The 25,521-nt window shown below is 50.3% G+C and overlaps 1 protein-coding gene across 7 annotated transcripts; it reads right to left on the minus strand.

Annotated features, from left to right (window-relative positions):
* Nucleotides 1–5,719: 5,719 nt before the first annotated feature.
* On the minus strand, nt 5,720–24,208 carry TMLHE (trimethyllysine hydroxylase, epsilon). Of its 7 annotated transcripts, XM_037407728.1 has the most exons (10): nt 24,075–24,208; nt 23,624–23,864; nt 22,643–22,736; nt 17,871–18,052; nt 16,290–16,466; nt 15,267–15,546; nt 14,037–14,156; nt 10,751–10,987; nt 9,913–10,051; nt 5,720–8,744 (listed from the first exon to the last, which is right to left on the minus strand). In XM_037407728.1, exons 4-10 carry the CDS (start codon nt 18,049–18,051, stop codon nt 8,613–8,615), a joined length of 1,266 nt encoding a protein of 421 aa, XP_037263625.1. In that variant the 5' UTR covers nt 18,052; nt 22,643–22,736; nt 23,624–23,864; nt 24,075–24,208; the 3' UTR covers nt 5,720–8,612. The 7 variants fall into 7 exon arrangements, with proteins under 7 accessions (XP_037263625.1, XP_037263624.1, XP_037263623.1 ...); XM_037407727.1 differs by lacking the exon at nt 22,643–22,736; XM_037407726.1 differs by lacking the exons at nt 22,643–22,736; nt 23,624–23,864 and having other exon boundaries at nt 24,075–24,207.
* Nucleotides 24,209–25,521: the final 1,313 nt, after the last annotated feature.

Genomic DNA, 25,521 nt, shown 5'->3' on the forward strand with positions numbered 1-25,521 from the left:
TAAAACATCGGTGTTCAGTAATTGAGCTTTATGTTAAGAGGAGCTGACCCAGGGGGGTTTCATGAGCCCAGGGAGTGGTCCTGGTCCACCAAAGCCAAAGTGGGTCCTGTTCCCCAGCCCAGGCAGCAAGGAGACAGAGCACAGACCCCAGTGCACGCAGGCACTTTCCTACCGCCAGCCTCTGGCAGGTCGGCCCAGCCACCGGCACCCCCGCACCCACACACAGCACTCGCAGGGATGTGAAGGGCCTGATCCTGCTCTCGCTCTCCAGCTGACGGGCTCACAGCTCACTCGCAGGTCTCGCCCTGGTTCACACTACAAAACATCCCTCAGCAGCTCGCCCAGCCCCGTGTCCCTGCACCCAGCCCCAGCCCTGCTGCCCCTCTCCCACCAGACTCGTCATCCCATTCACCAGCCAGGCTGACTCAGGTCTGCGACGGGATCAGCAGCTTGCCTTGAACTGAGGTTGGTTTTTTCCTGGAGATCTCCTTAGCTACACAAGCGTAAGGCGTTGTGACTATAAGGGCTTCAGTTTGCCAACAAATCCATCCCGAGGAATGTTGAAGGATGAAGGGGGCTGGTAGAAGCTTTGCAGGGGTCCCTTCCTCCCTGAACTGAAGCATCGCTGGACTTGTCAGAGCCCCCTGACCTCATGAGGTACATCACAAAATTTGCATTTGCTTTGCAGAAGCCTTGCGACATCCCCGTCCTGAGCACGGCACCCCGCAGCATCCAGCACCTCCGGCCTCTTTTGGACTGATGGACCTGGCTGTGTTGCAGAAGCCCTCACACACTTCACAAAGCCTGTCCCTCCTTGCATGGCTCCGCTGTGGGTCAGCTTTGGGGAGCACAGCTGGGATTTAGGGGCAGACCTCAGCCTCCTGCAGCTGGCCACAGCCACCAGCACTCACCTGAGGAGTCTTTCAGAGATGGAACCTACAAGCGCAGCAGATGAACTCATCCCCAGCCCCACCAACCACCGTGGCCACCCAGGAGGCAGAAGGTCCCTTCCCTGGTGCTTTTTCAGTGTTGACACAGAAACATCCTGCCTTCCCCTCACAGCTCTGTAGTTATTTCTAAAAACAAAACCATAGCGGTATAGGTGTTTTCTTTAGAGGCTTCTTTTGCTTCCAGAGTTGTGTGCACGCTCAGGAATCGATGCAACCACTGCAGAAATACCTGAGCATCCTTTTCTGAGGTCCCGGCAGCTGGGGAACCTTGGCTTTGGTCTGGGGGCTCCTGTGCCATGTACACACTGTCATGCAAAGGCTTTTTTAGAGCCGTGAGCAATGTCAGGGCAGGAGGTGAGAGTACCAGGGCTGCAGAACGGGCTCAGTGGTGCAAAAGCAGCATTACCTGTGTGCCGTGAGAAGCCCCCACCTCGCATGTGCAGAGTGCCGGCAGCAAAAATTAGAAATTTAAGAATATCTTCATCTGCAGCAGAGCTGGAGGAGCCACACTGTAATATGGATTTGCAAAGCACTGAGAGTAACAAACAGGGATTAAAAGTGCACGAACACTAAAAACATGACCTGTTACAGCGGCCTCTGCGAAACCCTCGACCTGCCAGGCTTCACAGCAGAGCCCGTCGCTCGTGGGCAAACAAGACACATCCAGCTCCCACCCCTTCCTTCCTCCCCACCAGCTCAGGGAAACCATCTGCTTCGCTAATATCTACAGACAAATGCTAGTTAGACCCTTGGTTTCAGGAAAGCACAGCAGAAAAGGTCTCTTACTACAGCAGTGCCACTGGAGGTGCCTCCGTTCACACCCCTGGCACTCAGAAATAACCCCAAACCACAGGTGCTGCAGAGGGTCATCTCTGTATCTGGGTTAACGATACATTTTCCTAGTAAGGACCATCTGATTTTGGGACATAGCAGTCTCCTTCTGGCTTCCTCCAACACACTGTGGAAATAGTGGAAAATCCCCTGCTCTGTGACATATCAGAGCCCAGCCGGTTACCGCTGCTCACAAACAGACCTTTCCCCGCTTCCTTCCCACTCATTTTTAACACAGAAAAAAACACCACAACCCCTTCTCTTCCCTTCCCTTCCCTAGGGAAAGCTTTGAGGATGACTTTATGGACCATAATTCATCAACACACTCATAGGAAAAGACTGCCCTTTTATCACCCAATTGCCTTCAAATCCTCTGCACCTGGAGCCACATTAAAGTATTTGTTTACAATATCCAGAAAGATACAGGCATGTGGAAAGGACATAGGAATAAAATGAAAAATCTTGTGGAAATCGAGATTAAACCTGAAAACTGGAGGAAAAAGCTGATGTGCAGCCTTTATCCAGGTGATTTGCTGCAAACTTGCTGATGCAAAGCATTGTCAGGGGCTGGGGTTGTGCCGAGGGGTTTCAGGCTGTTTGCAGAGCTCATCAGCTGGAGCACCTCAGCTTTCCCAGCTGAGCTAAATGAAAACTCCTCGAGGGCTTGGGTACATATAACCTTGCCATTCAAAATATACTTGTTTCTTCTTTCTCTAAACTTATGCAAGGAATAGTTTTGCCCCCTCTTGCATGTCACTAAGCATAAAGCATCGCCATCTGTGGCTCCTGTATTTTACATTAACACGCACATCAGCAAAATACAAACCTCTACGCAGAGTAACTGCTCGCAGGCGGGGGGCAGGCAGTAACCAGCAGCGGGTGCAACACCGCCTTGATCACCTTTCTGGATGTACCAGAACAAACGTGCTGCTTGGCAGATGCTTTCCCCTGAAAAATCTGTTTTCTGCATAACCAATGTTTTAACAGAAGGATTTTTGTGCAGGAGAAGGGGCTAATGCTCTCTTTCCTGTGTTCAGTTAGATCTGTGTCTTTCACAAGTGGCTTTTTCTTCCTCTTTTTTTTTTTTTTTGGATACTGAACCATCTGACTCAGCGAATGTTGATAGTAAAACTTCTGCTTACATTTCACCCGGGCTTACATATGCGTATTTAAAAGTATCCTTAACTGCTGGATGGGGATGTGTCTTTAAACATGCAATGTTTTCTCAGAATGTAACTCTGACTCCTGGGAATCTTTATTTTCTCTTTATTTCTTCTTTCCTGCTCAGCAGCAGCCTTTCACCTCTTGTGGCCTTACACCTTCTGCTTTCCCCCTTTCCAGTGTTTTCAGGCACAAACTCTACCAAAATCTGCTCAATTAGAATTCCCTGCTGGTATTTCCCGGGGCAGGACTGATCTGCTCCAGGGGGGGCCCAACAGGAGTTTCTGAACCACAAAGCAGGTTTTGCCTTCAGCTTTTTTCCAGTAAAATAATCAAATAACCTGCCTGTAAAACAATGTGAGGTTTGGCTGTTGACTGAAATCAAAATGCTTTAGAGCAACAGGTTTTATGGAGAGCTCTCATGGCTGTGTTTACATAAAACCCCCTTTTTTGTCTCTTTTTTGCCTCTTTGGGCCGGAGGGCAGAGGAGCAGGAGCTGCGCGCTGAGCGGAGGGGGGGTGCTCTGCCAGTCCTGCCTCCCCAGGCCCCTTCAGCCCCACTGCTGCTGTGCCCAGCCCTTTCAGAGATGCTATAAGGGATTAATTAACCACAAGTCAATTGTGCATAACTGGTTGGTGCGAGAGAACAGCAGAATAATTAATCACTTGGAAAATCTCGGTCTGGTGCTATGATCACCAGGCTCCTGTGAATTTGTAAAGGTTTTCCCTTTGTTTCAGTAAATCTACTGAAGTTAGAAATTGAATTATTGAATTTAATAATTGAAATTATTAAAGGGGGCCAGGTGATAATTTGCTTCCATCCCTGATCTAATGTATTTACCCCCGTTACATTCTCTCGGCTCCAAGTGCTATGACAGCACAGGTAATGAACAGTAATGAGCCAGAAACGGGTACCTCCCACGAGCAGGTAGCACGATCTGTCAACGAATACGTCCTTTCTCTGGCTGATGACTAAGGAGGTCTCTGAAGTTCAACCAGAAAAAGGGGAGGAGGAAAGAGGTAAAATGGGTAAAATGAACAGAAACCCATCGTTGGGCGCATGGGAGAGAGAGTACCGAACACATCCCTGCTCAAAACTGCCAACCCAAACCAGGGATGTCTCTGCTGCCGCGGGTTATTCAAGAATTTGAGAGGAGCAGGAGGTGTAAGGAGGAGTTCCCAGGGGACACCGTTACCATCAGGTTTGCTGTGCGGTTTGCATGTTGCCTTTGGTACCTCACACGCTGCGAAGGGCAGCCCACCCTTCCTGCAGCCCACTGAAGGCAATTACAAGATTTGCTTGCACTGTCTGTTTTTCCTCAAAATTATGATACTTGCCACGTATTAATTTGCTTCCACCTTGTTCTTCTGTAAATACAAATTGCCCCATTTCCATAGCAAAACCGTTCCTGTCTCTCTGATCCTCACAGTTCAGGTTGGAATGAAGGTCTTTAATAATTAACTTTAGGTAATACATTTTTAGTTAAGTAAGCTGAAGGCCCCTATTAAAATAGCTTCTGTATTTTCCAGTAGCCAAAAAGGAATGAAATGAGGACTAAAGCTACAAATGTAAATACTTTTCAGCTTAGTTAAAAATAATTTCAGTATTTATTCAGCAAGAGCAGAATTAAACTTTTTTTTTCATATAAGAAAAGGCTTTTAGTCACTACATAAAGATTGTAATTGAGCGAAGCATGAATCAGACATTTGCAAGAACAATACATGCATTCTTTTTCTTTTTTTCTTTGGTAGTCTCTCTACCAAATTATTCTTTGCAGCACTGAAAGCAGCTTATTTCTTTTTTATGCAAGTCCTGTCAGGAGCACAAGGCTCCTGGCGGCCCTGAGGGGGCCAAAATGCAAAGAGAGGATAAGCCAAGAGATGAAACGGAGCAATCCTGCAACCTGGGGGGGGGCAAGGGGCTCTGGAGCACCCTGGGAGGAAACCAGAGCCCTGGGGCATACTGGAGGAAAAACAGGGGTTCCTGATGGGATGAGCAGGTAAAAAAGGGGTGTGTGTGCCTGGTTTCACCAAAGGACTGAGGACCCTGGAACACCAAAAGCTGAATGATGGGCTGTGCTGTGCAGCCACGAGGAAGGGGAGTGGTCCCAAAGGGAGCGTGCGGTGACAGACACCAAGCAGGTGGGTGGGGGGCACTGGAGGACAAAAGGGACAGTCTGGAGCAGACCAGAGGGCAAGTGGAGGCAGCTGAGGGTGTGTAGGGGGGGTGGGGGGTGTTCAGGGTGCTCAAGGTTAGGGAGAGAGGGCCCCCAGTAAGCAAAAGGGACCAAACTGTGGGCCCTGGGATGGGAACCAAGGACGCCAGGGTACATATACATTGCCCTCCACCAACCCTCACATGGCTCGTTTCCTTCCCAGGTGCCCTCAGACTGTGCTTAGCTCTGCTCCCTTCCTGCCTCACGTGCCTTCACACCAGCTCCATGTTCCCCCATGCACGCTCAAACCATCCCCACTGCGCTCCCAGATTCCCTCCGCTATATCCTCACACCAGCCCCAGCCCCCTCCCCCCCCCCCTTCAGCATGACAGACATCACACCCTGCAGCTCCTCCAAAACGCCTGCAGTCCCTCAGGCTTTTGAACAGCACTTCTCAGAGTCCCAGAAGAAACGCCTCTAGCACAGCAAAAGAAACAGCAGCAGCATCCCCAAAGCCACACAGGGGTGACACTCCTCGTTGACTTTTTAATATGAATTTCTTGCATCTTCTGCCTTCCTGTGGCCAGTGGAAGAATGAACGATGAGAAGTCAATGGAGATGCATCACTTTACTGCTCCTCATGTTTATTCCACACTTGGTGGGCAACACACTCATTTTCAAGTTCATGATTGCTTGAAATATATATTTTGTTAAGCTGGCTACTTATAAATCATTTATTTGAAGACTTTTATTTCTTAGTTGTGGAAAATGTTTTTAAAACACATACATTGGATCACCAGTATAGAAGGAGAAGGAAGCTGTTCATCATTTATTGGCTGAAAGAACTGAAAAAGCCCGATTACAAAACCAGATCTGATACCATTACAGCAAACAACCTGCTCTGTAACACAGCACAACAAACGCCAGTGTCAGACAGGTGGCAGCTGCCAAGAAGTCCTGTTCCTTCAAATGAAGTTTTAATGCTCACAAGCTGCTTAGGAAGAATTTAGCCCTCTTGGGAAGTGGGGAGACATAAAGCACAAGATTTAAACAAAGCTCTCTCCACTCCACATTTTATTGTTGGGGTGGCTACATTAATTTGGATAATACCTATAAGGAAATGTGTTTCTTCTACATTCGCAGTGAAAAATTTTCCTCCAAAGAGATTACACAATCACTTTGAGGAGTGTGTTGGCTTGCAGTTGGCTGGTAAGAGGTTGGTTTCTGAAGACCACGGCCCTTGGCAGCACCAGCCACGGTGGGAGGCAGAGCTACAGTCACTGTGTTCCTTGTCAGAAAGGCACGTATGTCACGACAATCTGTCATCAAACAGAATTTGGTCGGTTCTCCCTTGTGCTAGCCAGAGTCCTGCACACTCCAGCTCAGGGTAGCGGCAGATTCAGCTTGCAGCTGACCAAGACAGAGGTCCCATGAGCAGGGGAAAGTAAAGCTGACCTCATTGACTAAGGGAAGGTTTCCATGATACCCAAGCACCTTCCCTCACATCCCGGAGGCACAGAGAGGCAAAAAAGAGCTCAGGAACTCTTGATACCCCCAAATAATTTGAAAGACAGCTCCGCTACTCAAGGGTTTCAAATACTGATCAGGACCCCTTTGTCCTCTCCTTCATCAGCTAACACAGAGATCGCTTTTTGTCACCACCTCTTCCCCCATGCTCCAGGCCACAGCTTCACCCAGCAGCACAGGGTGAAACCAACCCCAGCGCACCCGAGCTGTGTGAGGGGGAGCACACGTAACCGCTGTGGGTTGCCACTTCAACACGATGCACAAAGATTTGTAAAACTTTGCATCTAAGCCATGCTGGCATAACTGGCACCTAAGGAGAACCTATGAACAAAATGCCTGATAAAGAAAGTAACAGAACACACGCTGCAGGCTGGTCAAGGAATTCACTGCCTCAGCCTAGAGGAAAATGAGAGCTCCTGCCTGTGTCTGAGGCTGCTGTTCACAGGCCTGGGGAGACGTACCTGACAGAAGCCAGTTCACTTCAAGCTTGCATTACCTGCCACCATTGCTCATGCTTCACTTCCTCACTCATCCTCTGATCAACAGCTCCCTGCCAAGCCTTCGCTCAGAAACCCCTTCCAACTCACGATGGAAATACTGTGAGAGACCGCATCACATCGCTTGGTCCACGTGGAAAAAAATAATAAAAAAAAAGCTTTCAAGAGTGCCTCTTAACACTAGGATCTATATATTCAGTGTTTAGATTAAATGAGGACAGCAAGTCTAGCACTGCACTCATACCTTGGACCCAAGCATATTGCTTGCACAGGAAAGCCAGGAGAGGGACCAGCCCCATTTTAAGGTCTCTCTCGTCAGAGCAGAGCAAACACCCTCAAAAGATACAGAATGAAAAATAAACAAATCCTAAAATCCCCTCTCCATTCTAAAATTCCAGTGTTTCTAATAACGACAGAACTTGCTTTTATGGCCCTGCCAGACTCCAATTTATCCTCCCAGCTACCCGGAGCTGAAAGTCACCTCTGTGTTCACTACCTTCACATGCAAAGAATCTGATGGAAAAAGAACAAACAACTCAATGGTCAGCCTCATGCAGCAGCCAGTTTAACGATGACGCAACACAAATTCCTTCTTCAGAAAAGATGAAAGAGCAGGCACAGTAGGAAATTTGTCAGCAAATACTGTAGCTGCTGAGCACTTGCCCTTGATACAAGCACAGCGCAACAGGCAGGAAGAAGCCAGCATTACATTACTGGAAGTCAAGGAAACATGAGAAACACATCCCCCATCTAACACAGTCACCTCTCCTTCCCACCATGCAGATCTTGCTACTTCCCCCTTTCCTTCTAACCTAAACCTTTTCAGAAATACCCTAACTGCACCAAGTTCTCCTTCCTGGCCATCTCTCAAGCAGCACAGCTTGTGTCAGTGACTGCTAAGGGGGTACGTAGTATGTTTAAGAGGAAAGCAAGCACTGAAATACGTCAACAGCCCTCAGTTTGAGTAGTGGCATTTTCATCAAATAGGGACCACAGATTTCCATTTTCTCTAGAAGGGGGTGAAGTTCAGCCTGGGGTGAGACAAGACCCCGGAGATTTCCTTTCTGCTCCACTAAAAAAAGCCAGACTCGAACTGCCAGCTGACAAAAAAGGCTGAACAATAGGGAAAAATGCAAAGACTTCAGATCCTGAAGGCACTTAGATCGGAGGATCACTTCACATCAGTAGGTGCCAGGCACACTTCCTGTGGTATGATTCGCTCTCACTCAGCAGAGCTGGCACAGACTGACAGGCTGGAAAGACCAGGCTGGGTGCACAGACAGCAAGAGCTGACCATGCTCAAAGGCAGAATACGGTCCCATAAAGCTCCCGTAACCTTTGGCTTCCACCTGCTCCCTCTCCTGAGGAGGCACCGAGAACTGCTTAGAGAGGGTGGAGGTGCCTGAGGTATGTGCAACATCTTAGTCGTGGTGATGCACCAGCGTGGTGGTGCCGGCGGTCTGACTGCCGCTCCGCAGAGGGCGGTCCGGGCTAAGCTTGGAGTCCCAGTACGCGTGCGGTGTTCAGCACATCATCTCTCGTCAGGTAACAGCCACAGAGCTGGCGGTACCCTGTGAACGCTTCCCGTCCGTGCAGGACACGCCAGTTATCTACAAACAGTGCCTGCAGTGAAGAGAAAAGGCTGTCAGAAGAAAGGCAACCACTGCAGCCAGGACCAGGACCCTCTGACAGAACAGGTCCTGGAGCTCCAGATCCCTAGAGACTGGAAAAGCAAGTAAGACCATGCCACAGTGGGCATGACCCTTCCTCCTGTTCACCACTGTCAGACAACACAAGACTCTAGCCAGATGTTTCATGTGTTCTAGCACAGCTGGTTTACCTGAAGCCAGCAGTTCTGCTCTGCTGCTAACCACAAGTTAAAACACGACAGCTAGCAAACCACAGAAATACATTCCGGGCTGTTTCCTTGCTTTTCTGCTGGAAAGATTTGGCAATAGCTCACCGGCAACAGAAAGTGGCCATCTTCTGCCTGTAAGTGTCACTTCCCACCACGGCACCCTTAGGAACAGGGAGGGGCAGGGGCTCTGACCACCTTCCCTGCTAGACCCTTTCATTTTTGGGCTCAGGCTGAGTCTAGACCCTGTAGGAATAAAGCCCCTTTCAAGCAGGCACAGCTGAAGGAAGAAGCCAGGCACTGTAACACCTTCAAGTCCACAGCTGTGGGTTTAGCCCTTCAAGCTCCTCCACAGCTGTACGCAGCATCAGCCTTTCAAACACAGGGCAGAGCTTTTTCCTTTAAATACCAAGGTGTGCTAAGGCACCTTCGCCATTTCTGTGACAGTGAAGATGGCCCAGGTCTCCTGTGATTCACTGGCAATGTAAGGGTCCAAATATAACCTCCGAACAGAAGTAAATTCAGCTTCCCACACCTTTATATTGCTATCAAAATAAAATCTTCTTCTGGATTAAGTTAGAGGCTGAAAGTTAAGTGTTTGCAGCCCCTCTGCTTCCGAGGGTCCTCATTTCAGTGACTGGAAAGATCTTCCTCGTCTCCCCCAGCTTGGACTAACTGTCCTCTGAGGCAGAGTTTGAAGTAAACTTCTGCTTTACCTGGAAGCTCGTATATTTTTAGGACAGTAGGAACACATGCACAGGAGATGCCAATGCTGTAACACAGGGCACCTTAAAGCAGCTGTAAAGAGGAAAACTGCAGTAAATGGAGCTTGCCTGAAGGATTTACCTTAGTGGCAACAAGTCTGCACATCCAGAAGAGCACCCTGCCTCCCTCCCTGCACCAAACACAGACAAGCCTTCCAACTCCAAGTCCTACCTTGCCTGGCTTCAGTTTGACCCACAGTTCATTTTCTGGTCTCCTGAGCTCCGTGGTGAGTGTGCGGTGCGCAGCGTACCAACGATGTACAATATCGTAAGGCACTGTGTTGATAACGGCACGATCATAGTTATTGTATCTACAAACAAAGAAGAGGTTAGAGACTCCCCCCATGGCTCCACAAGCCCAGCCAGGTATTTCCAAAGGGAACCTCAGGATCCTGTAGGATTAGTCAGTATTTAAGGGAGGCTATGCTGCAAGCACAGGACTTTCAGGAAGATACACAGCACTGGGAGCAAGGTGTAAAACTCTTCTTGCTGATTTTCTACAGAAGGATGCATCACAACAACAGGCAAGACCGAGGGCTGTTCAGAATACGAGTGCAAGGCAATGCTAGACAGCCTCCTGCACTAGGACAAGCCAGAGCCTCAGAAAGCAGCCCAAATTTCCTACAGAAGGGGACCAGTCCGCACTATCCATGTTCCCTGTATGCCAGGCTAGTTTCTAGAGGCTTTTTCAGAGAAGGGCTGAATTCTATTGCCTCTCAAGCGAAGAGAGATGAGGGCATGGAGCTGAAAGGAGGATGACAGGAGCAGGGAAAAAACCCCAAATATCAAAGCTCAGTACTGACACCTGCCTTTGTATCGGTGGTTCTGACACTTCCTCTAAAGCGGTAATGCACAGCCCAGGAGGAAATGCAGCGCTTTTCTGTGGTTTCACCCCTGCCCCTCAAACATACACTGGTTTTTAGTTTATGGTATCTTCTGGAAAACCACTACCACCTGCCACAACCCCCTCTCCTTCCCATAAAAAAAAAGAGGTCTCACGTTGATGTTACCTGATCAGATAAAGCTCGTTGTTCCAGGGATAGACATTGAGAACCGGCCCGACTCCGATCATGTGATTGTGACAGTCTCCCACGTTCTCAACATACTCGTGCTTCAACGGCACCTTGCTGAGCAGCTCGAATTGATCAGGGGCTTGCTGGAGAACCTGCTCTGCTGCATAGAAACCATCCACCAGCAGCGTCCGCCCACCTGTGCCCTCGTGCTTCAGGCAGTGAAACACCTGGATGCTGCACGGGCGAGAGAACCCAGAGCACAAGAGAAAAGACCTTGGTTGCCTGTCCCATGGACAGAAGGTGCTCCCCACCGACGCAGCCAGATGCAGATGGATGCACCGCCCCTCTTATTTCACCAAGACCTGCCAGGGGATGGAGACAGACCGGCAAGAAATGGCTGTACCTGCCATTTCTTCAGGCCCAATCTCACACAGTTTCCTTTCTGAGAGAACTGCCTACATTGCCTCCCAAATCAAGTGACATGAGTCTGGGAGACTTCAGGTGGTGTAGGATCAGGCCTGTGTCACCCAAAACCCATGCAGGCAGTAGGATGCAGAGGTTCAAAAGCACAGAACTTCTCTAGAGCACCTCAAAACAAAAAGGACAGTTAAAGACATGCTGGTTGTACTGTTGAGGTCTCCAGGAGCTACAAGGGGAGTCCAGGGTGACTCTCATTCAAAAGCACGTACATCGTGGTCTCCCACACGCAGGAGACATTCCTCAAGGCAATACATTAAAGACCCTTTGGAAAGCTTGGAGTGGAGGAGTCCCCAGTAAGCAGCTTACCTACATGGACATCCCCTCCCTAGTGGGAAGCCATCCAACTCAGCTTTTGTCCTTCTGTTACTTCTCTGAAGCTTCTCTTTTCCTTCATCCAAGCAACATAGGCATTGTACTGTTAGGAACAAATACCCAGGAGCTGCCTCAAGCCACCTACTCCCAATTTTCACAGTGTATCAACCTCACTTGTTAGAAAATTAACTGTGACCTTCTGGGAAAGCCCTTATCTTCTGATCTCCCTTCTGAGCCGATTAACCCAGACCCACAGCAATTGATGTGGCAGGACCTCCCAGCTCCACCCTCACCAGCACCTTTTCACCTGGGTGATCAGCCACCCTTCTACCCACAACATTTTCAGGATAATTTTACAAAGTTAGTCCACAAGCACAGGAGCAAAGAACACCCTGTGCCTCAAAGGCAACAACCTCCTGCAGCTGGGTGCACTGGGAAAGTCTCTTCAGAGGGCAGGCTCTCTGGTACCTGATGAGTGAGATAACATCAAAGTCTTTCCCATAGCCTGGGGAGTTTCTATCCTCTACTCTGCAATAATTTAACTGGAGACCTGTCAGATTTGGCTGAATTCAGCCAAAGCATGGGTGGAAAGCAGACATTCAAATGAACACATCTTTCTTGAAAAACACCTCATTTCATTTAGAAGCAGGTCAAAGACTGTTTCAGGTGTTTTGGAAGTAAGTCTGAAACAGTCTGGGAAGAAGGGATTTCTGACAGAGATGGGGGCTCAGGAAAGCAAGAAATTCATGTTCTTCCTGCACAACTATGGTTTTGCAGAATTGCAAGCACTGATGGTTTGCCCTACTAATTTAGCCCATGCTGTCATTGCTTGATATACTTCAGTTGGCTGCAGATGAGAATACACCTACCTGCAGGGAACCTTTCCAAGTAGAAAAGGTATAAAAATAACTAATGAGCTCTATAGTTCTGGCACCAAGCAGTTTAATCAAAGGTCTTTTGTAGGCTGAAGTTCTGATTACTAATTACTCTTTTCATTTGATTTTGGGGAAGATCTTGTGAGCTCCTAAAACAAGTCAGCCAAGCAGGTTAACGCTGCATAGGTCACGAAAGCATGTGGGCTCTGCAGTCAGCTGTGTACTTGGAACAGAGACGCCAACTAGATCTGGCTTGAAGTGTGTGGCAGGACCTATGCTTTATGCATCTACTTCCAGCTCCACAGAGCACAATAAAATCCACTTACTTTGCTCCTGATGTCGAGCTGCTTCAGAACAAACGCTACTGCCCAAAAGCTTCCTGCCTGGTTGGGCACAGACAACAGTGCTCAGCACCTGGGTAACTCGACCTTTCCTGGTCTGAAGAGCTGCTCTGAAATCCCCATGCAGCCAACAGATCTCACCTCTTAGTCCTCTACTTTTACAGCTTTGCATCACAGGCCTTCTCCATTAAGATGCTTAGCAAGTTAACAGCCTCACTTGGGAAGAGCTAATCTTGCCCTAGGGCAGGAGGTGTGGACTGAGTGACTCCTCTTTGTAGCCCTAGTGCCATACCAGATCACAGTACTTCCACCTGTTCCACTCCAGGCCATTTCCTGACGATTCCCCTCTTGATTGAAATAAAAGCAGCCAAAAAAAAAAATTAAGATAGAAATTAAGCCTAAGCCTCTTGTACTTCACTGTGAGCTATGACCAAGGCTGCTGCCTTCCCTTCTCTGTGTATAAAACTCACGCCCCAGAGGGTGTATCAGAAAAGCCATTTGCAAGCTAGAATTTGGGAAACAATGCTGTAGCTACAAACTGCTTTTACAAGCAGACAGGTGTGAACTTCGAAGGGCTGGGGAAGCCGGGTTTCTAACTACCTACAGGGCTGGAACCACTGCCAAAATGCAAACCCCAACCTGTTTGAACTGAAACAGAGCAACAGCACAGAGCATATGTGAGCACAGCACATCCATCAGCAACCACTCACACAGCCTGGGAGCACAGAGACAGTCACTGCGGGCTGTGCCAAGCGCAGCTGCTCTCCCTCCTCTCCCAGAGGCTACCGCTGACAGAGCTCAGCCAGCAAAAGAGACAGTGCTGATGCGGGCAAGGAGAGCTTGCCGCTTTGCCAGATGTATCCAAAAGACAGAATCAGCTGCTCATTCCTGTGAGGTTGAATGCTGTCTGTCAGTTCAGAGACAGAGGAGGGGGATTTCCGTAGAGAGGCTTCAGAGTAGCACAGAAACAACTACAGTGCTGAGCCACCTTTGTGGCTACAAAAACTGCTTGAACCACAGCAATACCAAGCAGCAGCCAGCACTAACAGCCATGTCCTAGGTCTTCCAGAATGCAGGCAGTAAAGAAGTTCCGAGCATAGATCTACAGACCTCCCCAGTCCACAGGGATCAGAGAGGGCCCAGAATCGCTGTGTGACTAGCAGTAGTACATGCCATCAGTAGCACTGGAGACAATGAAGCCCAAGCATCACAGCATCACTGTGAATTGCTCCTGCCTTCTGCACTTTGTGTCTGTGAACCAGCCAAAGCACTTACCCGCAGGGCTCCTGGAAGTAGGTTGTGTCGGTGTGACGATCCAGAGCCAGCTTGGTGTAGGCAGTGTCCCCCCGAGAGAAGTCAGAGGTAAAGTACCACATTCTACCATAAATGGTCTCCCTGCAAAAGAGGCAGGCAGTTATCACACAGCACTGCGGGGATCAGTGCGCTGGTAAAACAGATCCTCTCCTGCATATGAAGTTGCTCCTCTCCGTCCTATGTACACAAGAAGTTAAGGCAGAACAACTTAACGAAAGTCACATTGTCGAGAGATGGTGCTTCTAATGCTGCTTCTAGTACTTAATTTCCCTTTCCTTCCCGAAAGACTGATGGGAGCGAGTCTTGCTTCCCCTCCACAGATACAGATGACCTTGCCACACCAAACATCAGTCTCAGTCAAATCAAGGAAGCCACTGAGGGATGAGGAGTTGCCAGAGTGCACCTAGCCCTTGCTTGTACCCACTGCAGTTACCCAACTATCCCATTTCTTGTTCTTAGGATCCTGAATTTTCACCCATGTCCCCACTACAACATTTGCAGAAGGGGACAGACAGAAGGCAGGGACAAGCACTACAGGGTGAGGGTGCCTGGAGAAAGAGAGTTGGCTGGATATTCTTGGAGCCCCTCATTTCTATTCGGAGTGACTATTCACTAGAAGAAAATCCTCCTCTTCCAATGGCCCAAGGCAAGTTCAACTGTTTCTGTAGCTTGGACAAAAACCTAAACTCAAACCCCAACCTGCCATGCTGTTGGTGTGTTCTAAAGAAACACAGAAGAAATATTTCTCAATATTTTTATTTAGCAAGAGCTACAAATTGTTTTTGATCTCCCTGGCTCCCAGGGCCAGGGCTGCCCTTCCTAACCTTTCAAGTCATAACAGGAAATGTCTCTCCTTGCAAAGCTCTAGTCTTCCCAGACAGGCTACTTCCTTCAGTCACTCCTCCCTGTGCACAACCCCACTATCGTAAAAGTCATCATATGCTCCTGAGGCAGTTCCATAACCTGCTGACTCCAGACTTCCCTCTAAAAAGAGGTCAGATCCCACAGTGCAATACTCCATCTCAGTTCAAGCGGAGTGGCCAGAGGCTGTAGAAGACCCAAACCTTCTGTTTACAAACACTGCACAATATATAGGATACGGCGGCAGCACACAAACAAGAAAACGGCAGTCTACACTTCACAGCTCCTCTACAACATGGTCAGTGGCCTTCCCAGGGCAGCCCTAGTTACCTGATTAAGCTGATCCTTTCCGCCAAAATTTCCGTGTCCTCTTTGGTGGGAGTGACATTCTCTACAAAAGCAATCCCATATAACAAGAAGTTTTGCAGGAATTCCTTTAGCCCCTCATCTGTCTCCAGGAAACTCCGGCAGTCGACGGATGGGACCTGGGCTTGGCGGTAAATTTCTGCATTCCAGAGAATCCGCGGGTGCATGACCTGCTGCTTCTGCCCCTCATAGCTGTTCTTCACAAGCCACTCCAGCCCATACCGCGTCACGTGCCCATCCGGCCCTTTGACAAGGGAGAAGAGTCGCAGTCACCACAATTGCACTGAACAGCCTGAGATCATGGCCAGCGCAACCGTCAGTCTAGGACAGTCCCCATCCTTTTAATTTTGTCTGGTGACAGACTCTTTGCACTCTGATGCCACCCAAAATATTATCTGGTTAAGGCCACAAGTCCTAAAAGCCTTGTCGCTGCTGCAACAACTCCAAATTCAGAGCCAAGTATTTCAATTTCAGTGGGTTTGTTTTCTACTGACAGGACTCCAAGGAGAAGTAAAGCATTGAAGACAGGCCCATAAAAGAAGGTAAGCTACAACAAAAGGAAGAAAGCAGCTGGGAAGCCAAGGAGAAAGGACAGAAAATGTGAATTCTGATGAGGGACACCAGCTCAAACAGGACAGGTTAATGAAAAGAAAACCAACCATTTCTTGACCAATTTGTTCACTACCTGCATAGCTGCTGTGTGCAAACAAACGGGTAAAATATGCAGACAGTGAAGATACACACAGCTCTACCCAAAAAGGGCTGGGGAAAACAGACACAGATTGAAGACTGATGCACTTACATGCTGCTAAGAAGAGCAGTGTTTAAAGCCTGCTTACAGCTAACCCCCTCCCAAAACAGCTACTGATTTAAAAATAAGGTTGCCCTCTCCCAGCAAAGCTAAGAGTGGGATCCAGCAATATGGCTCCCTCCAAGCAGGGCTGGTGGTCCATGAAATACAAAGGGCACAGGTGCTTTGCTTCTTACACGTGAGGAAGAGTGTGGTCTCATCCACTCGGACAGCCTTGGGTTTGATACCCAGGTCCACACTAGCCGTGTCCAAGCTGCGCTGGTTCGTCTTGGCATTGTAGCAGGAAGCAGAGCGGCAGTGGTCCCTCAGCCACACAAAATCGAAGCGCATCAGTGTGTTCGCATACCTGAGCTCTGCAAAGAGGGACAGGCTCAAAAGATGCACTGGTGTGAACAGTGAGAAGAAAGAGAATCAAGAACTGAAGCCAAGAGCCCACAAGTTATGATCCCACTTACAGGGGATGCAGTGCCTCTTTACGTACATTAAGCTAGCCTGTCACATGAAGACCAGGCAGAATATCTTCTTAAAAGGCCTGGCTGTCAGTGATCTCACCACTGCCTCCCTTCTCACCAAGCCTACAGGCAATCTCATCCTGCAACAGGAAGAAGCGTGGCCGACAAACACGCTGGTCACATACTTACCTCTTCAACAAGCCATAAACTCTGAACTGTACAACAGCTGCTGTACATGACATAGTTGTAGACCCCAGCACAGGAATTACAGGGAAGAGTGAATCAAATAATCACACCGGCATCCAAACTGTACAAACATTACAGGCAACATCAAGACCTCGATGCAAAGCTTTGCTATCCACTTAGCATTACAATAACGTCTCTCCTCCTTGCTCCATCCCAGGACAGCTCAGGAATACTCAAAGCCCTTCAGATGGGGGTCAGAGCCAGCAGAGGCAACAGGAGAGCCCTTCCTGCTCTAGTCCCACTCAGCTTTGAAATCCAGGTATCAGAGGTCACCTTGCAGTGGGAAAACAACAGCCTTTCTTGGGGCCACTGTGTTGGATAAGGTACTGAGCTGTTCCCTTCGCTTACAAGAGGCTTAGATAACCAACATCTCATTATTAGCCTCAGTGGCCATCACCCTGGCAGACAGACACTGGACCAAATCAAACAGGCCATGGGGAAACATATGCCTCAGTTGCCAAGTCACCTCCAAGAACAGGACAAATATCAGCATTAGACAGCATTCATAACTGGCTTGCTCCATAACTTCACATTAAGACGCGCTCTCCTTGCTTTTTCTTTAAGCGGTCTCTCAAAGGCTTTTATGCCCCCTGCTGCTCATGCCATCCAGCCACACAGACAGACAGGCTGCTTGCAAACCTGCTTCAGCAACAGCATTTCATGCATCAATGTTTTAAAGAAAACCTGCACAAGTGGGGGCAAGACAGCCAGGCACACACCAAACCAGCCATCCTGCCTGCCGGTCAGAGCACTACGCAGAAAACAAGCGACTGACAGGCCAAGGCTCAGGAATCCCTTGATTTGATTTCTGATTTAGTATTGTCTTGTTTATGGTAAAAGACTTACCGCCAGCAGAGAAACCTGTTCCGCCCTGCCTTTGGGAATTCCCAAAGGGAACATGAAACAGACTCCAGTGTGCATCCCTCTAACGCAGGCCATTTCAGAAGGAAAAAAAAATAAAAATCACTCCCGGGAAACAAGGGCAGAAAAAAAAAAAAAATCTCACTCCTCTCCCCAGACAGACTCAAAATCAGGTACACACACACCCAACACACCTACCTAGATGGTCACCATGTAACTGCCAGGCACATTTGAGGGACTCTGGGGCTGTGTGATGCCAGCGAGCTGCAGCACCGAGGACAGCCTTTCTGTCACGGGACAGCCACAGCAAGTGATGTCTTGCACTTCCACTCAGCTGGCACGGCACCTTGAACAGACATGCCAGCCTCCTGCACCACATCCTGAGAATCAGGAGAGAGAGAAGGGAAAGAACAAGGTGACTCGGCTGTGCTACTGTATCACATCCTGGTCTCAATCTCTACACTCTTGTGCCAGGTACTGGAAGCATTTCTGGGAAAGCCAGTATCATCCTCCAGAACTGTAATTTACTGACAAAAAAGATGAGTGAGACCTAGCCCATTGAGGAGGAAGAAGAGAAGTAGGCATGATGACTGGCAGCCTGGCCAGAGGAGAGAGTCACTTACCTCCCAGGCACCATCTGGACATGAAAAAAAACCTAAACGCAGAGTTTGGAGAGTCTCGTATTAAATGCTTTCACTGCCAAGTCCAAGTACCATTGTCACTTTTGTATTCTCCCAGTGACAACACAGTCAGGCACGCTGCCAAGCTTTTTCCCCGTGCCTACAACCCACGCTTATTGTTAACATCACACAGACTGCAACAATCTCCGTGAAATTGGGCATCCCTTGCTCAGAGCAGCTGCAGTAGATAGTAGGCATCACCAACACCCCAGAGGAAGACCAGGACGTTGCATGTGAAAACTGGCTGCCCTCAAAAACTGCATGTAACAGAAGCAACAGGGAATTAACCATTAGGGGTCAACCAATGTTTTTAAATAAACAAGCTAATCCAATCCACAGGCATCAGCTGGAAGCAGAAGGAGGAGAGACAAGGCTGTCTTGCTTATTTTGTGACCACCATAAACCACTGCAGAACACAGTCCTGAGAACACACAGATGAGATCCTAGGATTTACCAGGCAAAGCAATTCCAGAAGAGACAGCTGTGCGTGCAATGTTCTTGTGCTAAATACTGGCAAAGCCTCGTCTGCTGCAGGTCTTGTCCCTTCTCCAGCCTTCCCAGTTTGAATTCACCATTCCCACATAGAACTACAGAGACCAGGGAAGCAGGGAAAAGTGACCTTGGTTACAGAAGCAAGAACTAGGGGAATACAGTAATTAGGTCAGTTCTGGAAAAAGTATGCAAAACAACGAGGAGGAAGAAGATCTCTACTTCTACTGAAGGACACAGCTGGCATGGAAAAGGAAACCAATTGTGGTTAATTTTAGGTTGGAGATTAGAAGGCGATTTCTCAGAGGGAGATTTGTAAAAACTCTTCAATACAAAGAGCAAGGGCAAAACCTTACAAGTTTTAAGATATGAAGCTAGGGTCTACATGTGCTGTCATGTTTATTAATTTCTGGAGGTCAGGTCTAAACCCAGCAGGATTTTAACAGCACTTTGGTCTGAAGCGCATAGAAATGTGGTGCCACTGGATAAGAGCACAGACTCAGAAAGCATTTCTTATCCTAGACTTCTGATTTTCCTTCATTTTCTTATCTGGAGAGCACAGACACTGACGCTTTGGCCATCCAGCCTGCTTTCCTACTTCATAGCTGATTCAATGCATAGATCTCAAAAACTGGCAATAACAATGAAATCAGCAGAGGTGCCACATTGCCAGACAACAATTTGCTAAGCCAGAAAAAAAATAAAATAATGCAGACAGCCAGCTCTAGAGAAAAAAAAAAAAGTGCAAACATTTTTATATAGAGAACATGGTTTGAGATTAAGATGCACTTTTCAGCTACCAAGTTTTGCAAGGTTTTTGGCCACAGCTTGTGCACAAGTCCCTGACAGTGTGAGCACTACAGAAAGATTTCAACTCAGAATTTTCTGATTTCTGTGGCTGCTAAAATGCAATAGTCACTCCTCAGCAGGCTGCAGGGAATCGGGCTGTCCTGGAAGCCATACAATCATAGAATCACTTAGGTGAAAAAGACCTTTAAGATCGAGTTCAACCATTAACCCAGCACTGCCAAGGCCACCACCACTAAGCTATGTCCCCAAACACATCTTTGTAGATGGTGACTCCACCACTTCCCTGGGCAGCCTGTCCCAGAGCCAGACAGCCCTGTCGGTGAAGAAATTTTTCCTAACATCCTGCTTAAACCTCTCCTGGTACAACTTGAGGCTGTTTCCTCTATTACTTGAGAGAAGAGACTGACCCCCACCTCGCTACACCCCCCTGTCAGGCAGCGGTAGGGAGCGAGGTCCCCCCTGAGCCTCCTTTTCTCCAGGCTGAACCCCCCCAGCTCCCCCAGCCGCTCCCCACAGGACTTGTGCTCCAGCCCTCGCCCCAGCCCCTGCCCGGTGCTGGACACGCTCCAGCCCCCCAGTGCCCCCCCTGCCCTGTGGGGCCCAAACCTGAGCCCAGGGCTCGAGGGGCGGCCGCACCAGCGCCGAGGGACGGTCACTGCCCTGCTCCTGCTGGCCACGCTGTTTCGGCTACCAGCCAGGGTGCTGTTGGCCTTGGCCACCTGGGCACCCTGCGGGTCACATACAGCCGCCCCCCCAGGCCCTTTCCCACCGGGCAGTTCCCAGCCCCCTGCCCCCAGCTGCCTGGGGCTGGTGTCCCCCCAGGCACAGAGCGGTGCTGAGCCTCACACCACTGGCCTCGGCATTCGCCCCTCAGCCCAGCCCCCCTGCAGGTCAGCATGGCCCAGCCTTGGTCCCCTCACCCAGATCGTTAATACAAGACATGAAACAGCTCAGAAGCTGATGTCTCACTCCACACAGGAGGGCAGGCAGCGGGAGCTCCTTGCTGGCTGCCTGACACCTCCAGTAACCAAGATCTCTGCTAACACAACTGACCTTGCACTTCAAATACCGCTGCGAAGCCTGTGAAATTCTTTATAAATGCCGACTGAGCTGCAACATCCTGAAAGACTCCAGCATTCTCACTACAGACCAAGAAAATGGGGCACCAGAGAACTTACACAGCCTGAGCCAGAGTTACCAGGCATCTGAAGACACACAAGAATACTCACTTTTCTCTTTAGTAGTCTCCAGCCAGCCAGAATATCAGTTTTGTAGAAAGACCTGTGCTAAGTCCTCGGAAAATGCTTTCCAACATGTGCGACCTCCCCAGCTTTGAAAATTTAGTATAGGAAAAAAGAATTAGCCAAATCTGACACGCAAACTTAACACTAAGTAAAGAAAATCTACAGCTATGGAAACCCCAAAGTTGACTATGATGTTTATTGGCAGGAAATTATTTAACTCCCTGAACCAAGCATCACAGCTCACAAAGCTTGAGACTATTCTTTGAGAAAGACACACGGGAGGGAAGACACTTGTTCAGTTTAACTTTTGGGTACCAAGGATGTCCACTAACCCAACGGCAGCAGGCAGGGAAGCAGCAAGCTTATTTGCACATGTCTCATGTCTCCTCACACAGGACCCAAAACTGACTGGAAAAGCTCATCTACAAATCCATTTAGGAAGCGGCCTCTGCCTGGGGCAGCTCCAGCTGAAGTTGTATCTTTCTGCACACGCTCCTTTTATCTCACCCTCTTCCAATATCAACACTTACCAGAGAAAAAACATAGGGAATAGTAAGTGACCCAGATATTTAATCAACGAGACCTCTTGCATCTCTGCTGTTCTTGCAGGAAGCAGACACCACAAACAGCTCACAGAGAAGCCCTAAATTAATTTTTTCCAAGAGATACTGAAACTAAGAGGAGTTGAAAACAACAACAAAAAAGGCTATATGATTTGAGAGGATTTACATTTTGCCTTTGTGTTTGTTTAGTGAGAGCTAACAGCTCTCTCCTGGCTGGAATTAGTTACGCGAACAGCTCTTTCCCCCCAATCCTCCTGTTTACTTCGCCTTTATGCTTCTCATCTTTAGTTGTCCAGACCACACACAGCTCACCTGGGTAGCAGCAAAATGCAACAGCTAAGAGATTTCAAGACAAAATTTCCCTTGAAATTCAAAAAGAAAAGGCAGGAGGAAGAAGACATTGAATGACCCTGTATGTAAACGCAAGTGGACTTTGGGAAGGGAGTCATGTTCAGTTACCAAGCCTGCCCCTCTCCCAAAGCAAGACAAACCCCCATGCAGCCTTATATGTGAATATGTTCTGTGTGGCTCATCCTATGGAAGAGTCCACCACATGGTAGATGAAAAACAGAACTCACACTTGAAGTGACAGGGTGAACAAGAGGAACAGGGCAGCAGGTGCTAGAGGGAAATGGAGAAAACTCAAATATATTGTGATTTGAGGAATTATCATAAGTCTCTTGAGAGAAAAGACAAGAGACAGGCTGTGAAAGGAGGCGGAAGGAAGAGCGGGCCCTCAGCAGGGACTTGTCTGTCCAGACTTCCCTCCTGGCCCTTGAGCAGTTTGTCACACTGCTCACACAAGAAGCATTTGAAGTAACCAATATTGTTTTTAACCTCTTTGATAAAAAGCCACAATTCCCATTTTGAGCAAAGAAAAATAATGAGCTGGAAAAATTAGTGACCAAATAGTTCCACCAATGAAAACATATACGGAAGGAGAAACCACACCGATCTGTGGTCTTCACCCAGTATTTAGCTAAAACCTTCCAGGAACAGAGCGACACTGGCCTGTTGGCATTAGGGAAGCTGCTCCAGTGCCCTAACTGCTGGTGCTGTGAACAGACCTGTTTCATCACTCTGTGACAGCATGTCCAGCCTGTTTTTCAAGCTCATTTGGCATTTGAAAAAAAATTATGTGTTTTTCATTAAGCTTTTCCAAACGTTCAGTGGATTATACTCACGCATCCTTTCTCACTGCTAGAAGCGTCTGGCTAAAGCAAAGGTTTCTGATCCATAAGAAACAGGAAAATTTCTGGTAGCACAACAGGCCTCATACTTCAAAAAGAGAGAAAGAAATTAATAAAGAAAGGGAATGTGGATAGAGAGGAGTGCAGCAAAGCCTGTGACAGAGCTGCTGCCTTGAGAGGGCTGTGCCAGAACCAGAGGAGCCAAGTACACTAACCCAGGTGACAAACCCCTGTGGTGGGCCAAGCCCCCTGGAACGGCAGGCATCTCTTAGACACAGCCACTCCATTGCCAGCGGAGTTCAAGGTTTAAAATCCTGAGCTGACCTAGCTTACCTATTAATTACAAAAGAAACAAAAGGCTGATTGCCTGTTCCCTGCTGAGAAAGGCTCCTGCCCCCCCACTGCAGACTGCTCTGCCACAGCAGACAACTGTATGAGATCTCAGCTGTCAGGAATCAGATTATCCTTCCAGCCCTTCCCCGCAAGGGATTTCAATTAAATTAAGGAGCTAATAAAGACATCCCAGACACTACCAGCTTCGCAGCTACTTCATTCTCCTAGAAATAAAGGTAATTATCTGCTCAGCCCACGTTTAACACCAGCCGCCTGACTCCAGACCCCCTTTCCATAGCCTTACTGCAGTCTCCTGTTTGCTGTTTCTTCAGCTATCTCAAGCAAAGCCTTTTCAGGCTGCACAGCTTAACAGAAACAAGCTCTAATTCTTTTCTTCAGCAAAGCAGCCAGCCCTCGTGGTATATCTCCCACAGGGATATTTAAGACAGTAAACTCCTGTTAGTAAATCACTTCATGCACCCAGTCTGAATCGTGCCCTGGCAGCTCTCCCGGGCAGGGAGGGGTTGCATTTTATCAGGGAAGGAGAGGAAAACGCGCTGCCCTTGGCTGCAAGCTTTTAATCACAAACTAAGGGGATCTGACGTCTTAATCCCCGTCTGAACCCCGGGCCCGTAACGTTACCTGGGGCCGTGCGAGCACGGGGCTGAGGTGGGGGAAAGGACGGAGCGAGGCTTCCCACGGGCCCGGGGCGCTGCAGGGACGACAAAGGGTCCGCGCTGGTGGTCGCGGCTCTGCCCTGCTCCCTCCGGCTGGGCCCTGCACCCACCCGGTGCAACGGCCGCCCGGAGGCTTTCCCACGCCGACTGCGGCAGCTCGGGGCCGGCGCTGCCCGGGGCGCCGCGGCTGCTACGACTGGAGCTCGCTGAGGCACGCGGAAAACGCCACGTTACCAACCGCACGCTGAGCGCCCGGCCCGCCAGCAGCGCCGGCCTCCGAGCAGCCCCCGCGCCGCCCGCCCCCTCCCAGCACGGAGCGCAGGGCCCGGGCCAGGCCCCGCAGCCAGCCCCGGCACGACAGCCCGTACCGGGCCCCGAGGGCCGCTAAGGAGCCCCCGCCTCAGGCCCCGACCCACCTCGGCAGCTCCCCCGGAGCTCGGAGCCGCCCCAGCTCCTCCTGAGCGGCTCCACCTGGCCCCAGGGCCGCGGGGCCGGGCAGCAGCGGCGGGACCGCGGCCGCCTCAGGCGGCGTCAACCGGCGCCGCGGGCCGCCCCGGGGCGGGGCTGCCCCACCGAGCGCGGGCGGGCTGGGCTAGAGCGCCGCCCGCCATAGAGAGCGACCTGCCGGGTAGAGCGCCGCGCCCGTAGAGACGATGTGTGATGCCGAGAGCACGGCGGTCACACGGACCGGGCCGGCCCCGCTCTCTGCGGGAGAGGGGCAAAGCAGGGCCCGCACCGGGCGGCGGCAGGAGGCGCCACAGACCGCGGCCCTGGTGGCTGTGAAGAGCTGGGAGGCCGCTACGTAGAGCGCCGAACACACCATAGAGACGGGGAGGGCGGCTAGAGCACTGCACGCCCTATGAAGACCTGGCTGTCCTAGGGCGCGGAGGTGGCGAAAAGCCTCTGCGCGCAGCGAGACTCTCCGGAGAGGCTCCGGGCGAGAAGCAGCGGGGGCGTGCGATGAGCTGCTTCGGTGCTTTAACCGTGGAGCGCCCCGGGGGGAACCATAGAGGGGCACGCCGCAGCCCAGAGCGTCGCGGGGAGGGGGAGCGTCGTGGCCGCGCATGCGCGCCGTGCCGGCGCCCGGCCCGGTGGCGGGGCCGCCATGTTGCCGCTGGCAGCGGGGCCGGGCCGGGCCGGGCCGGGCCGGGTCGGGCTTGGTGTTGGGGTTTGAGCTGGGACTGGGTCCGGTGTTGGGCTTGGCGCTGGGGCCAGCGCCGGCTCGGGGGCAGCGGTCCTGTCCCTGCATCCGTCCCTGGCCTGCTGCTTCTCCCGGCTTGGCTGCGGTCTGCGCCCGGGGAGGGACAAGGCGTGCCAGGGAGCGGGGCCGGGCCGAGCCTCGGGAGCTGCCGGTACCGCGCGGGGCGGGGCGGGGGCAGACGCTACCTATTTGGGGTATAAAATGCCGGTTTTCATTTAAAGGCACCAGGGTGCAGGGCGGGAGGCTGAGGGGAGGTGCGGGCTGCCTGGTCCCGGCTGTGGTGGCTGCCGCCTCCCCCCGGCCCCTTCGCCCTCCCCCGCCTCGCTGGGGCCCGTTCCTGGCCCTGAAGGTGCCCTGGGGCATCCCCCGCCAGACCTGCTGGGCGCCCTGTCCTGAGCAAGGGCGGACACCCTGGGCTTCCTCGAAGCAGCAGCTCTAGCCCCCGGGTATTTAATTCTTTTCTCTAGCATGAAGCATCTTCAGTGCAGGATTGTGGTGCCGAGTCGCCTTTGGGCACGGATCCAGAGGGAGATAGATCCGAAAGCGCAGGTGGCATGGGGATGGCAGCGTGGGGTGAGGATACATGACGCATGGTGGCACTGGAGCTCTGAAGTTTGCTTACATGTGGATTGCTTTAACCCATCGGTCATATGCTTATAACG

Source organism: Falco rusticolus, chromosome 14, assembly GCF_015220075.1.
Source record: "Falco rusticolus isolate bFalRus1 chromosome 14, bFalRus1.pri, whole genome shotgun sequence".
In the NCBI taxonomy this organism is placed as follows: domain Eukaryota; kingdom Metazoa; phylum Chordata; class Aves; order Falconiformes; family Falconidae; genus Falco; species Falco rusticolus.